This window comes from Hippocampus bargibanti, linkage group LG02 (genome assembly GCF_051943395.1).
Source record: "Hippocampus bargibanti isolate YZ-2025 linkage group LG02, ASM5194339v1, whole genome shotgun sequence".
NCBI lineage: Eukaryota > Metazoa > Chordata > Actinopteri > Syngnathiformes > Syngnathidae > Hippocampus > Hippocampus bargibanti.
Genome location: NC_142735.1, coordinates 12,549,949 through 12,563,261, shown reverse-complemented (window position 1 = coordinate 12,563,261; position 13,313 = coordinate 12,549,949). Strand labels below are relative to the sequence as shown.

General features: G+C 41.1%; 1 protein-coding gene across 2 annotated transcripts in view; it reads right to left on the bottom strand.

Moving 5' to 3' along the window:
- Window positions 1–472: 472 nt before the first annotated feature.
- Window positions 473–13,313, bottom strand: part of LOC148901569 (complexin-2-like) — a 62,794-nt gene continuing 49,953 nt past the window's right edge. For both annotated transcript variants that reach the window (XM_088989376.1, XM_088989375.1), the window contains exons 3-4: window positions 11,582–11,757; window positions 473–3,573 (exon numbers count right to left, since the gene is read on the bottom strand). In XM_088989376.1, coding sequence (XP_088845502.1) covers window positions 3,379–3,573; window positions 11,582–11,757 — 371 coding nt within the window. In that variant the 3' untranslated portion in view covers window positions 473–3,378. The remainder of the gene's footprint in view (window positions 3,574–11,581; window positions 11,758–13,313) is intronic.

Genomic DNA, 13,313 nt, shown 5'->3' with positions numbered 1-13,313 from the left:
TATCCGCAAATTTTTGTGTTAATCCAACATTTTGATCAGGACAGCCACATACGAGGTGAGATAGGCAAAAGTTTCATATGAAAATGTCTAACTTCCTGTTCGATTCGATAGGCATGTTTGCAAAATGTCCTGATCTGTGAAAAACTCCTGCCTGATACATTATTCAAATTCCATTTTAAAATACATGCACTACAAGTCAATGGAACACTAAATTGTCTTGAGATGTGAGCGTGAGCACGAATGGTTGTTGGCCTATGTGTGCCCTGAGATTGGCTGACAATCAATTCACGGTGTTCCCCGACAACTTCTCGAAGACAGTTGAGATAGGCTCTGCCACGCTCTGGATTGGTGTGAAGATAAGCAAGGGGGAGTTTCAGTGGGTCACGATAAGGTGATAAACATGATAAACATCTTCACCGCACATTTCCAAAAACAGCCGTACGCGAATAAGACAGCACGACAACACCAAACGTTTGTATGAAATCACTTTATTCTCAGAGTCTGCAGCAATTTCATTTTTTTGCATGGTTTCCAGGGTAAAATATCTTAGTTTAGAGGGCATGCAAGTGAGACTAACAGAGTGGCATGAAGGGGAAGGCGAGTTAAAAACACGCAACAGGACACATCAAAAACACTTTATAGTCACACCACTGCATACCACAGAGCATGCAGATGTTCAGGAAGAAGTGGAAGGAGGGTGAGAAAACTTGGCAGTAGAAAAGACTTAAAATATGCACTTCAAAAAATATATATATGAAAATGAAAAACAATCACCAGCTACCAAGAGGACAGGAACGGGACAGGCTACTGACAACATAGAAGATTAGCATTTTAAGCGTCACCAAGCTTCCAAAAATACGGACAACAGAGTACAAACATCAGACGTTTACATTCAAGTTACATCAAAGGGTAGGTTTAGTATTAGGTGGTTTCTTCAGGCTTGCTAATCATAATGATTAATGAGTGAACTTTGACTGGCAGTGGTCCGTAAATCATGGCAAGCATCAAATTAGTAATAAGCGACGATATAATGAGACTGTGAAAGTTTCACAATTTGATTAAATTGGTCGAGGAGAAGTATTCAAAGCTTAATAGAATTCCATTGGGGCTGTAAACGACAACTGTGCAGGATTTCAAGGCCATTGGCGATGTTAGCAAGCTAGGCGAATGAGGCTAGTAGAAGAAGGCTAGCAAAGTTACAAGCAACAACACCTGAGATATGCTGGGGGAGAAACATTGTGTACTACAGCGATCTACTACTACTCTGAGTGTCGTTCTTTGGTTTGACTGGATAACGCTGTTTGCGGATGTGGTCGCAAGTTCGCTGCTGGCGCTCCAAACGGAGGCTGCAGCTGCAATTTTACAGCACTCAAATTCAACACAATTGTATGTCTTTAGCTTACTGAAACTATCATGTTTATGCAACATTCAGAATGTATGTGAATCTGATACACCGATGTTCTAATTTCTACAATTTGTCACAGACAAGTCCAATTGTTGCTCAGATTCAATGCAAAAATGATGGCACACCATCACAGTCCAATTGTGGAAATGCTTGTTTTCTATGGTTTAGTCGCTTTTGGTTAACCACGAGGATAAGTTAGCGGAATGTTTTAAAGAGCTGGAATGTTTTTGAAAGACTCTGTGGAAAAAAAGCGAAGAAAAACACTCCAAATTTGCGTACCAATCTTTTTTTGTTTTGGCTCAAACGAGTCAGTCTCCCCTCTGCTGTCTGGAATCGCTGGAATGTTTTTAAAAAGTCGCAGATGACGAGAAAAAAAAAACCATCACATCTGGCAAACTATCAAGTTGTTCAGCTTTTTCCCCATCCACAATAATGTTCGACATATGGTGACCCTTCAGCATTTTGTGCAATTTTGTTTTCCAATGAACAATAATGGTGCAATGCAAACATGTCAGATTTGAGACAACAATTGACGGCTTTGCATCTTCCACTGAGATGCTAACATTGAAACGCACAGTAGCAAATATAATTGATTTCCAACTACTGTTCGCGCCATTTAAACATTGATGGATGTTACAATGCAAACACTAAACTCGATTAAAAAAAAAAAAAAACCTGAGAATTTGTGGCATTAGATTTGTACGTTAGATTTACACATTCAAGTGATGGCAACACTGTAATATGACTTTCTGTGTCAATTTTGTAATGCCACATTCTCAAGTGTTTTTTTTTTTTTGTGTTGATCAATGAGGCTAACTGAGTATTTTTAACAAACACAACTAATCAGCTTGATGCATCATTTTTACAGTATCTATAGATTGAGAAAATTACGATGAAATTGCTAGGCAGGCTTTACACATCTCATCAATGAATGCTGTTACATTTCTCTACTATGTAAAACAAAGTTCTGTATCTTCAGGCAACACAGTCATGGAAACACAAAAGACAACTATCAATGTCGGTTATGAAGACAAGGCATCCGATGACTGCACACTCTTTGTTTTCTTTTCTGAAAACTACATCCCGAAAACAACTCAACGTGTAATGCTCAGCTTCCATATAACTAAAATGGAGGAGCCTGCATCTTCAGCCGAACATGCAACACAGAAGATATTCTGCCACATTGTAAAAAATAAACAGGGGACGAGTACACAAGGAATGATATTTTTTGCAGTTGCCACCGTCTGCTATTCTTGAAGCATTTTCTCTATTTGCACATTTATTTTTACACTCACGTGTTGGCAAAAACTCGGGAGCCACAGGATGATGACAGTCGTTGACTGGTTGGAGACAAGCTTTGCGTCATTTTGACGACTTTCTTTCAGCCCCGCTTCCCTTGATGTGGAAGAACATTTGACACAGAGTCACATGTATGGATTAGAAAGAAAAAAAATAAATAGTGGTTATTGCCTCAAATACTTCGCTCAGTGGCGATGTCATGTCACAACATCTCACTGCATGTTGTGGATTAAAAACAAACAAAAAACAAAATGCAAACAATCATTAAACCAATCGCTTCTTTGATACGGCACAGAGAGGACAACCAATACATGTACCAAATCTTAACATAAAAGAACCAAAAAAATGATTTGGATCTATTCTTCAAAGTTAAAAATATGGCTTGTACTCATCTATCCATCTGGTTATATGTCATATACATATTTGATATATCTATATAGTTATTTGTCGTGTATCACCAGACTATTTACAAATTAAAGTGGACGTAATGAGGGTGATAATTATGTCTATTTTTACAAATTAATAAGTGGCAGAGAGGACATGAAATTTGCCATTTTGAGGCCCACCAATATGTCATGTCACAGCAGTGGAAAAGAGCAGAGCGTGAGGAGGAAGGAAGGGTAGAGGAGGGGGATGTAATCGAGTTGGAGGAGGTGGTCGTAAGCGAGGCCGCGTTACTTCTTGTTGAACATATCCATGAGCGGTGCCGGGATGAACTTCATCACCGTGTCCACGATGCTCTCCTCTTCCTCTTCTTCTCCACAGCCGGTGGGTACTGCCTTTTTGGGGCGGGTTAGACTGCCCTCAGAGGCCTGCTCCATGGCGGCGGCTGCCTCCGCCTCCTTTTCTTCTTTCTTCTTGATGCCATACTACACAAGGCCAGAAGAAGAAAAAAAAAATCAAATCATAGCAACGTTATCAATTTTTATGACGAATATTCAAGGTGATTAAACATTTATGCCCACATTCGATGCCGTAAGCAACAAAGCTGGGAAATTTAGCATCACCCATCTGTCCAGGTTATCGCCTTCAGATCGGGGTTTTCTTGGACCACTTCCTTCGTAGGAGATCTAAGCTGGTTGTTCCTTGATGTGCCAGTTGCTATGCAGTTGCTATGGCCTTAGATGAAAGCTAAATAGGTTGATACATCTATAAAGAGCTAATATAACGGTACTGAGAGCCTCAAACCCAATGTCCCTTGAACTTATCCCCACTGACGTTTCTCAAAGTAGGAAGGTAGAAGAGGCTCATGTAAACCGGAAATTTATTTTTCACAATTATTCTATTTTATACAGTTTTTCTCCTTTTTCATCTGGAACTGCTTTGTGTAACAAAGAGGGTACAGAAAGTGCTTAAGAATGAATGGCTCTCTGTCTTTGTGTTGTGATGTTATTTGTTATTTAGTTTTTTATTTTGACTTCAAGACGGCGCCGCGAGAGTGGCGGCCTTTCCAGCAGCCCACATATTTTGTTTTTCTACTTTCATTCCTTTCATAACTTTGCTGCTGTGAAGTGTAAATTTCTCCACTGTGAGACGAATAAAGGCAATTCCAATCGAATTAGTACTATTAAAAAAACAGCAGCAAAGGATAGAAAACTGCAATAGGTCAGGAAACTCCTAAAAATAATTGTGTTGCCAAATACAGAACATGGGCCAAATAACCAGAGTGCCATATAACCTGAATTTACATGTCTAATAAATACGTATAAAAATAGATGCACTGCAAATGTCACTCTGAAGCATTACACAAAGTCACAGAAAATTTGAAGATGAAATACACAGCTAAAGGGATTGTGAATTGGCATCAATAATTCTATAGTGGTATGTCAACCGAGGGACAGAGTTACAAGGGCCAATGAGCCAATGTCCAGTAGGTATCACAAACGATTATTTTAACTTGGGCACTGACCAATTAACCTTGCGGCAGCATTACTCTCATGAAAGCCAGCATAACACGTCTTGGAATTGAAGCGGATTTACGTGGCACAGGAGATGTGAGACGATCTCTTTTCGTCAACAGCTTCGTATTTGCTTTCAAAATTTAGCTTGTAGTAGATGTGCACATTTCATCATGATGCCCCCGATCCACTGGTGAAAAGGATACTTTGATCCTCTCCTCTTTCATCCAAAACTGCTTCATACAACAAACAGGGTGCAGAAAGTGCTTAAAATTGATTGACTGTGTCTTTGTGTTGTCATATTATTTATTCTTATTTTTTGGTTCTTTTGACTTAAAGATGGCGCCGCGTGACTGGCTGCCTTTACAGCAGCTCCTGTATTTTGTTTTACGACTCCTTCTTTTCCTTCCATCTTCCTTTTTTCACTTTGCACCTGTGAAATGTACATTTCTCCAGCGTGAGACTAATTAGAGTTAGAGAGGGACAGACAAAGCCCAACCATCCTCCTGCCAGACCAGAAGTTGGACAGCTGTCCCGGGCCCGCGATTGGGAGATGCGGATTGACATTGGCCAGCAATTGGTTTTCCCAGCGGAGATTGCAGCCACCACCCTAAAACCAGACTTGGTGCTCTGGTCCCCTTCACTCAAGGCTGTCTACATCACAGAACTCACAGTCCCTTGGGAAAACTCGGTTGAAGAGGCCGATGAGCGCTAGAAGCTGCGCTACACAGAACTCGCAGTGGATGCGCAACAGCGGGGATGGAAAGCCAAGGTATATCCAATTGAAGTTGGATGCAGAGGGTTTGTAGCTTCCTCCACCATCAGGATGCTAAAAGACCTGGCTATACATGGACAGGCTCCGCGGCACACAATTAGATCAGTCTCTGAAGCGGCAGAAAGAAGCAGCCAGTGGATCTGGATGAAGAGGAAGGACCCTTGTTGGGCTCATCGAACAGCAACCTAAGACACAACCCCCCCGCCGCCCCCGCCCCCCACCAGCTTCTCAACATCTGATTGGGCATGGGACACAAGCGCGGGCGTGATCAACCTGTCGCTGGCCACCATCGATGAGGGTGTCTAGTGATTAAAAGGCCGAAACACCCAATGATTCTTTGGCACACTACTGACAATGTGTCCCAAATTCACAACCTTCCCATGCCTGAGGCACAGCTTCCACACCACTCTCAACATCAAGGATAATCTCATGTGAGGACCATCCATTGGCACAAACGGACAGAACAACATCACATCCAGTGTTTCATGATTTCTAATCTAATCTAAACCCATCCAATATAATATAATATAATATAATATAATATAATATAATATAATATAATATATCATATCATATTTGCTGCTGTGAAATGTAAATTTCTCCACTGCGAGACTAAAAAAGGCAAATCCAATCCAATCATGTATCATATATCATATGTCATATCATATGTCATGTCATATCATATCATATGTCATATCATATCATATCATATAATCATATCATAATATAATCTAAGGCCTCCTCCAGGGAACCAGGATTTGCTATTGCACCCACCGTCTGTTCTGTGACATTCATGCAGAAATAAAATGTAAAAATGTAAAGGTTTTAACATTTAAAACTTGCATCAAAAAATTGGCCACCCTTTGTCATGTAATTCAATGAGAATCTGTGCCAAAAGTATGAGTGCTCATGTGTTTATTATATACAGTAAAGTCTCATTATATCGATATCGGATATATCGATAGTCCCGGTTATATCGATACTATTTCTATGCACGCACTGAGAAAATTACATGCAAACAGGGTCGGATATATCGATAGTCCCGGTTATTTCGATATTTTTTCGGACTCCCTTGAATATCGATATAACGAGACTTTACTGTATAACTGTTTATTTCAGCGCTTCAAGCTGCAGCCGTTGTGAAAGCACTATATAAATCAGGATGTATTGTGGATAATAATCAGAATCAAATGGATCGCTCTTCTCTATTCACAACCATGTTGTTAGTGGAAGCTGTTTACCTCAGATAGGCTTTAAACAAGAGAAGCCACAAAAAAAGTGAGCATGATAAACATTTCATAGTCCAGGTCAAGTTTCAAGTTAACCTAGCGGTCATGCTCTCATATGTCACAAACAGTTTTCTGTGTTACCCATATTGTTCCTCTCGTAACGTAGCACCAAAAAAAACTTTATCTTCGCTTCTTTTTAGTTCTTTTTTATTTAATGCCACTGTGGAGTGTGGTGCAGAAGACCATTTGGGAAAGGAAACATGACTGCTGATCTCAAGGCACAGAGGCAGAAAACGGGAAGAACTCCTTTGTGACCCCATTGCCGCTTCTCCGTAATGCAATTCCAGGGCAAATAAATATCCTTGAGGAAGACCTCTTTTGCATAGATGAGCTTTAGCACATTTTGTGTGTATTTTTCCAGACGCATAGTGAGGTCGTCTGGGGATCGCTAAAACTAAAATTATTGAAGAAGAAAACAGATCATCAGCCTTTCTTTACCGCCATTTGTTCACAATTCATTGTAATCCCCTCAAGACAAAGCTGCGAAATTTTATAGCAATATGGTGCATAAATATGCATTTTTTTTGCCCCCTGGGTACATGGATTTAAATTACAACATTAATAGCATGGTGGATTTCCAAAATCCCGAGTTATTTTTATTTTATGACATAGCTTGCCTGGTTGTTGTAGTTTATGGTATGTCAACATCGCCAGGACCTTGATAGCGTTTTGTTCGCGGCCTTCTGTGATGAGGTTGGCCAACTTTTAGAACTTTTATTTTTCTGAGACCAATGCTTCACATATTGACAATCTTTGTTTTTTTTACGTGTAAAAAAATCTTCCATTAGACTGTTTCATAATTTTTTTTGGGGGCGCATGTACAGTGAATGTCACTCCTGCCACCAAGACAGAGCTCTAACTGTCTACGCGAATGGAGCACCCTGACAAGAAAGAAACAGTCACTAGTGTTTTTCAACTTCTGGAACACTTCCTATTAGTGTTTTTGTAGCACCCAAGCAGAGAATCTCAATTCTGACAATGATATCTGAAAGAGGCATTGAATTCTTGAGAGAAATTTGTGGGCTCTTTTGTCATAGATCGGTGTAAGTGTACTTGTCACAAGAATAATGGCATCTTCATTTTCATGAAGGCCATTGGCTAATTTCACACCATCCGCAAGTGGACGCCTGCTTGCACTTGCTTATCAAGATACTTTCCACATTTCAATCTTCTGCATAGACTGCAGTATGCTGCTACTTCTGCTCCGAATTTAAAAGTATGAACGGAGCCACTTTCATTGGTCTGGAAACAGGTCGACTGTGTTCATTCGCGGAAATGAAAATACCAAAAAGAAGAAATTCTATCCACGTGCACGGTTTCTACATTTTACATCTCCTCCATAAAGTCATTCCTGATGGCAAACTTTTCTTCCAAAAAGTCTCTTGACTCGTATCAGCTCGTCTGTCTCCTGCCATCATGTTTGCCCTCTTTGCCGCAAGCCACCTGTCTCGCTCGGTAACCTTTCAGACATAATCAACAAGCAACAAAAGGCCTGAAGAGACGATGGCTACACTCAATCGAGCCCTCCGATATCGTATCGGGCTGTCGCTTTCTCTCATCTCTTCCAAAATTCAACAAGGGACAATGACTGCGATGCATGCGCACTAAATCCAGCAGACATTTAAACAGCTTCTTCTCCCAAGCCATTAACTGTTTAAACAGTAACCCAAATAGAACTGGATAGTGCCTCTTTGCAATTTGTTGATGATGATACTAGTGCAGCATGTTCTACCGGAAACACATTACTTGTGTGTTTCGTCTGTGTAAGCTCTCAGTCGTACAGGAGTGGTCCATCGATGAGAAGGTTTCTTCAGCCGTCATCTGTACAAAAGTGAAGGTTTCGGACGTTTCGCCTCCTATCCAAGAGGCTTCGTCAGCGAACTAAAGTCTGACTGGTCGTATCGGCCCCATTTATATATCCCTAATGTCCAGACATGGTGGCGCCGGACACAGCTATGATAGGTCCCTACTCTCAGGTTGGGGGGGGCAACGTCCGCAACCACTCATTTGACGACAATGAGGTTAAAATCTTAGCGAAAGAACATAGATGGTTTGAAAGAGGGGTAAAAGAGGCGATTCTTATAAAACAACAAAATCCTTCATTAAACCGGTCTGGTGGGGTGAGGTTCAATTTGGATCGTTCATACAATAGCCTGCTTAGGCAAAACAGGTTAGGCAACTTTCGCAATGCTGATGAGGGTCGTTATGCTGATGAGGTGATACCGGGGGGAGTGGGGGTAATAGGCCAGTCGTTAGTCAGGAATGTAGGAACAATCAGTGGGGCCACAGGGAGGGGTCCCTTGCCCCCCCAACCTGAGAGTAGGGACCTATCATAGCGGTGTCCGGCGCCACCATGTCTGGACATTAGGGATATATAAATGGGGCCGATACGACCAGTCAGACTTTAGTTCGCTGACGAAGCCTCTTGGATAGGAGGCGAAACGTCCGAAACCTTCACTTTTGTACAGATGACGGCCGAAGAAACCTTCTCATCGATTACTTGTGTGTTCTACATACTTGGCAATAAAGATGATTCTGATTCTGATTCTGCAATGTGATTAAAAAGCTGCTCCATAGTCAAATAGTAGTCCATAGTTTTTGTCGTGCGGCGAGACAGCAAGCAGGTGGAAAGTTGATAAAAGTTCACTCAGCCAGATGCAGGAAGGGTATTGTGAGTTTTCTTTATTTGAAGTTGATATCAGTTTTCGGCAGAGCCCAGGTAACACTGCTCTCCAGGTTGTCCTTTGTCCCTCTTCTTCCTCCTCGAAGTGACTCGCTCAGTCTGGCTTTAAAGGTGCTTCACCTGAGCTTCTGGCCAATCGGGTCCCAGCGGCAATTGGCCATTCCCAGGTGGTTGCAATCACCTTCTCAGAGTTAATTAGTGGTCGCCCAACTCTACTGTTTTGGATGGGGAGAAATGCGTACCTTTCTCCCATCCAAAATCCAGAAAACACAAAATTATTTAATATTTCTTTTGGCATCATGACAGTTTTTTAAAGATGCTTTCACACAACCTTCATGACAAATTGCTATTGGAGTACGAGGTAAACTCTGCATTTATTTTATTTGGGGAGAAGGAAGTCCGAGATGGCTCCCGTCGGCAAGTGCTCACAAGTCTTGCTTTTTTTTGTTTGTTGTTTTGTTTTTGTCACATTGTGTTTGTTGTTACATCGTGTGGACCTGATATGAATTGTTTTTCAGCCTTTTTGGGCCAAGATATTCATCATAGGAAAAGACTGCTTGAGGGTTGCGCCTTCTCGGCAGCACGGGTATACCAGCAGTTTGTGATTGAGAGGAATGTCAGTGCCATTTGACTGTCGTTGCTTGACAGCTCTGAGCCGCATTGTGTTTTTTTGCATCTGAAATAGACAGCCTTTTTCACAACCATGCTTTATTCAGCAGAAAGGTCTGCGGTTGGACAGTCTGCGGCTAGATGGATGAATGGCTTGGGGAGTCGCAGATGAGAAGAAAGTAACATCAGCGCAAAGATCCAATGAGTATGTGGTGGATCTGAGAGTTGCGGCTTCGAATTGAACATATTTTCATGCCACTGGAGATGTGAGCCAATTTCTTGTTTCATCAATGGACGCTACAACTTTTTCTGTACTTTTAACACTTAGCTTGTAGCAGACGTGCAAGTTTTCTGCATGACGTCCCTGATCCACTGATGAATAGGACACTTTGATCATCTCGTTTCATCTATAACTGCTTCGGACAACAAAGAGGATGTCGAAAAGGGGTTAAGATTGTGTGACTGACTATGTATTATGTGTTGTGTTGTATGATTAGGTTATTTTGACTTCAAGACGGCGCAGCGAGAGTGGCTGCCTTTACAGCAGCTCCTATATTTTGTGCTTCTACTTTCTTCCTTTCATAACTTTGGAAAATTGGAATTTTTGCAATTGTGAGATGATTAAAGGTTTCATTCTTTTTCTTATTTGCTGGAGTGGGAGCCAGTGAGCATTCGGTCAGTGATTTCAACAGCTCATGCATTCAGTGTAGACGACATGGGTGTCGAACTCACACTTTAATCACAGGCAATGTTTTGCCTCTGATACTACCTCAAAGGCTGGGAGTGTTTTTTTGTTACTCTTTAAAAGGAGGATCTGAAGACTTTTGATGCAATCACACCAGTATTGTTTTAGCGTGAGAAAGACACGGAGAACTTTTCAATCATGATCTAACCAGCCTCGTTGAGTAACAGAATAGATGGACTGATGTGACATATTCACAATTAAAAGAAAAAAAGGAAACTGTATTCTATTACAGCCTCGACTTTTGATACCTGTGCTTTACACATAGTAACAGCAATTAATTTCACTACATTTCAGCAAACAATTCTGTTACAGTTACAGAAAAAATATCAGATTAAAGGTACTTTTATGAAAAAACGGACTAGTTTGCCAGATTTCATTTTCTACAAGAAGGAGAGTTACACCACTGTTTGTTTGAGCCATTAGCACAACTGTATCAATTATCCGTCTGAGTGGTCCATCGATGAAAAGGTTTCTTCAGCCGTCATCTGTACTTTTTTGAAGGTGTCGGCACTGCAGAGTCCGGCACCGCCATGTCTGGACAGTAGGGATATATCTATAGGGCCCAAACTACCAGTAAGACTTTAGTTTGCTGACGAAGTTTCTTGGATAAGAAGCGAAACGTCCGACACCTTCAAAGAAGTACAGATGACGGCTGAAGAAACCTTTTCATCGATGTATCAACTATCACGATCAATGTAGGTGTGTAAACTTTTTATATCCAGTGTGTGTACGCTACCAGGCAGAAACGTAATTTTTAGTCTTATTATGATTGTGATAATGATTATGTGATTATGATCAAAAACAATTTGGTACTAGTACTGTTTTTTTTTTATTCAGGTTTTTACTTTTGAGAGTGATGCGGGTGTTGCATTTCATACCTTGTCCCTGATGCCCTGTCGCACATTTTCCCTCTCTGCCTCCATTCTGGCATACTTGGCTTTCCGTTCTTCCTCTTGTTGCCTCAGTGCTTCTTGCCTCTCCTCCTCCTTCTTCTGGGCATCAGGGTCTTTCTCCTCCTCACCACCCAGCATCTTGCCCATGTCCTTGGTGGCCCCTAGAAAGCATATGAGTGTCATGATCTGGTTGGCGACCAACGGGGGGGGGGCGCTGTCGGCCCCGCCTGCACCTGCACAGGTGCTGGTCGTCCCGATCAGATTGGCGACCAGCGGGTAGCGACGTCAGCCCTGCCGGCAGCCTCGCAGGTGCTGGTCGTTATAATCAATGACACTTAAAAGGACACCTGGCACGATCATCCGGGGCCGATTCATTGTTTGTTTGCTGCTTGGTTGCAGCATGCATCGTGTACGTGTTTGTTTAACCTTGGCGGGCTTTTACTTTTGGTCTTCTTTTGCTACTTTGTATTTTTTTCCATTCAGATCATTTTGATGTTTTACATTTTGTTCCTGCCGACTTTATTTTAATACAATTTGTCAAACAACCTCCTGCTCCCTCCTGCCTGCTTTTTGGGATCCGAACCCGCCATCACCACCTCGCAAAACGTGACAATGAGAGACAAAAAGTGAGATTTTCAATCACAAAGCTGAATTGTGTATAATTTTAATCTGAACCCTTATAGGATTTTTACAGCCAATGTTGAAAAGCCATTTTTCTGCATATATATATATATATATATATATATATATATATATATATATATATATATATATATATATATATATATATATATATATATAATATGCTGTCGGGCACTTAATCTTTGACTTCAAGTGATAGCTTTTTATGTTTGACTTGGATGCGCTGCTTTGTTTGAGTTCGATGTCGGCAGTATATATATATATATATATATATATATATATATATATATATATATATATATATAACCAAAGCTTAAGTGCCCGACAGCAGTGGTGAGCGACTGGGATGAAAGTGGTGACACTAAATTATTACTTGTTCTCCTTTGTGCCTCCCAGAGGAGATTAGCATCTCTTCATGCAAAGCATCCACTTGGACCTCTGCTCAGGATGCAGGGATAAAGAGGCTGAAAGTGACTGATAATTTGGACGATGAGACCAATCGTGAGGCTTGTCTCGTAGTCTCATCTCCATTCGCAACTCTTTAGATGTGCTAAACATGCAATCATATTGTCTTTCAGAAACATTGCATGAAAACTAATTTCCACCATATTTATATTGGGTCAAAGGTCATTTTTTGATTGAGTCCACCAAGGCAGTGATTTTCAACCACTGTGCCACGGCACACTAGTGTGCCGTGAGAGATCGTCAGGTGTGCCGTAAGAAACTATCCAATGCCCCTTTTTTAAATTTTAAATTTTACAAATATTTATAAATCATTTTCTCCCAGTATTATGTAATTGTCTTGTGTCCGTGCTGAAAGGACTGGAAGGGTATTTTAATATTCGTCCGTGTGGCAACACGCCACTCATTGCCTCGTTCCTGCGAGATGGTTAGTAGTGTGCCGCAAAAAAATTCCAATGTAAAAAAACGTACCCCGGTTCAAAAAAGGTTAAAAAAAACACTGTTCCAATGTGCATACTTTTCTGTGCATCCTGCCATTATTGTAGGATTTTGTGTTGATGAGTTAAACAGAGTTTCCACCTGAACATTTCACATAGTCAAATGCAAATCCAGA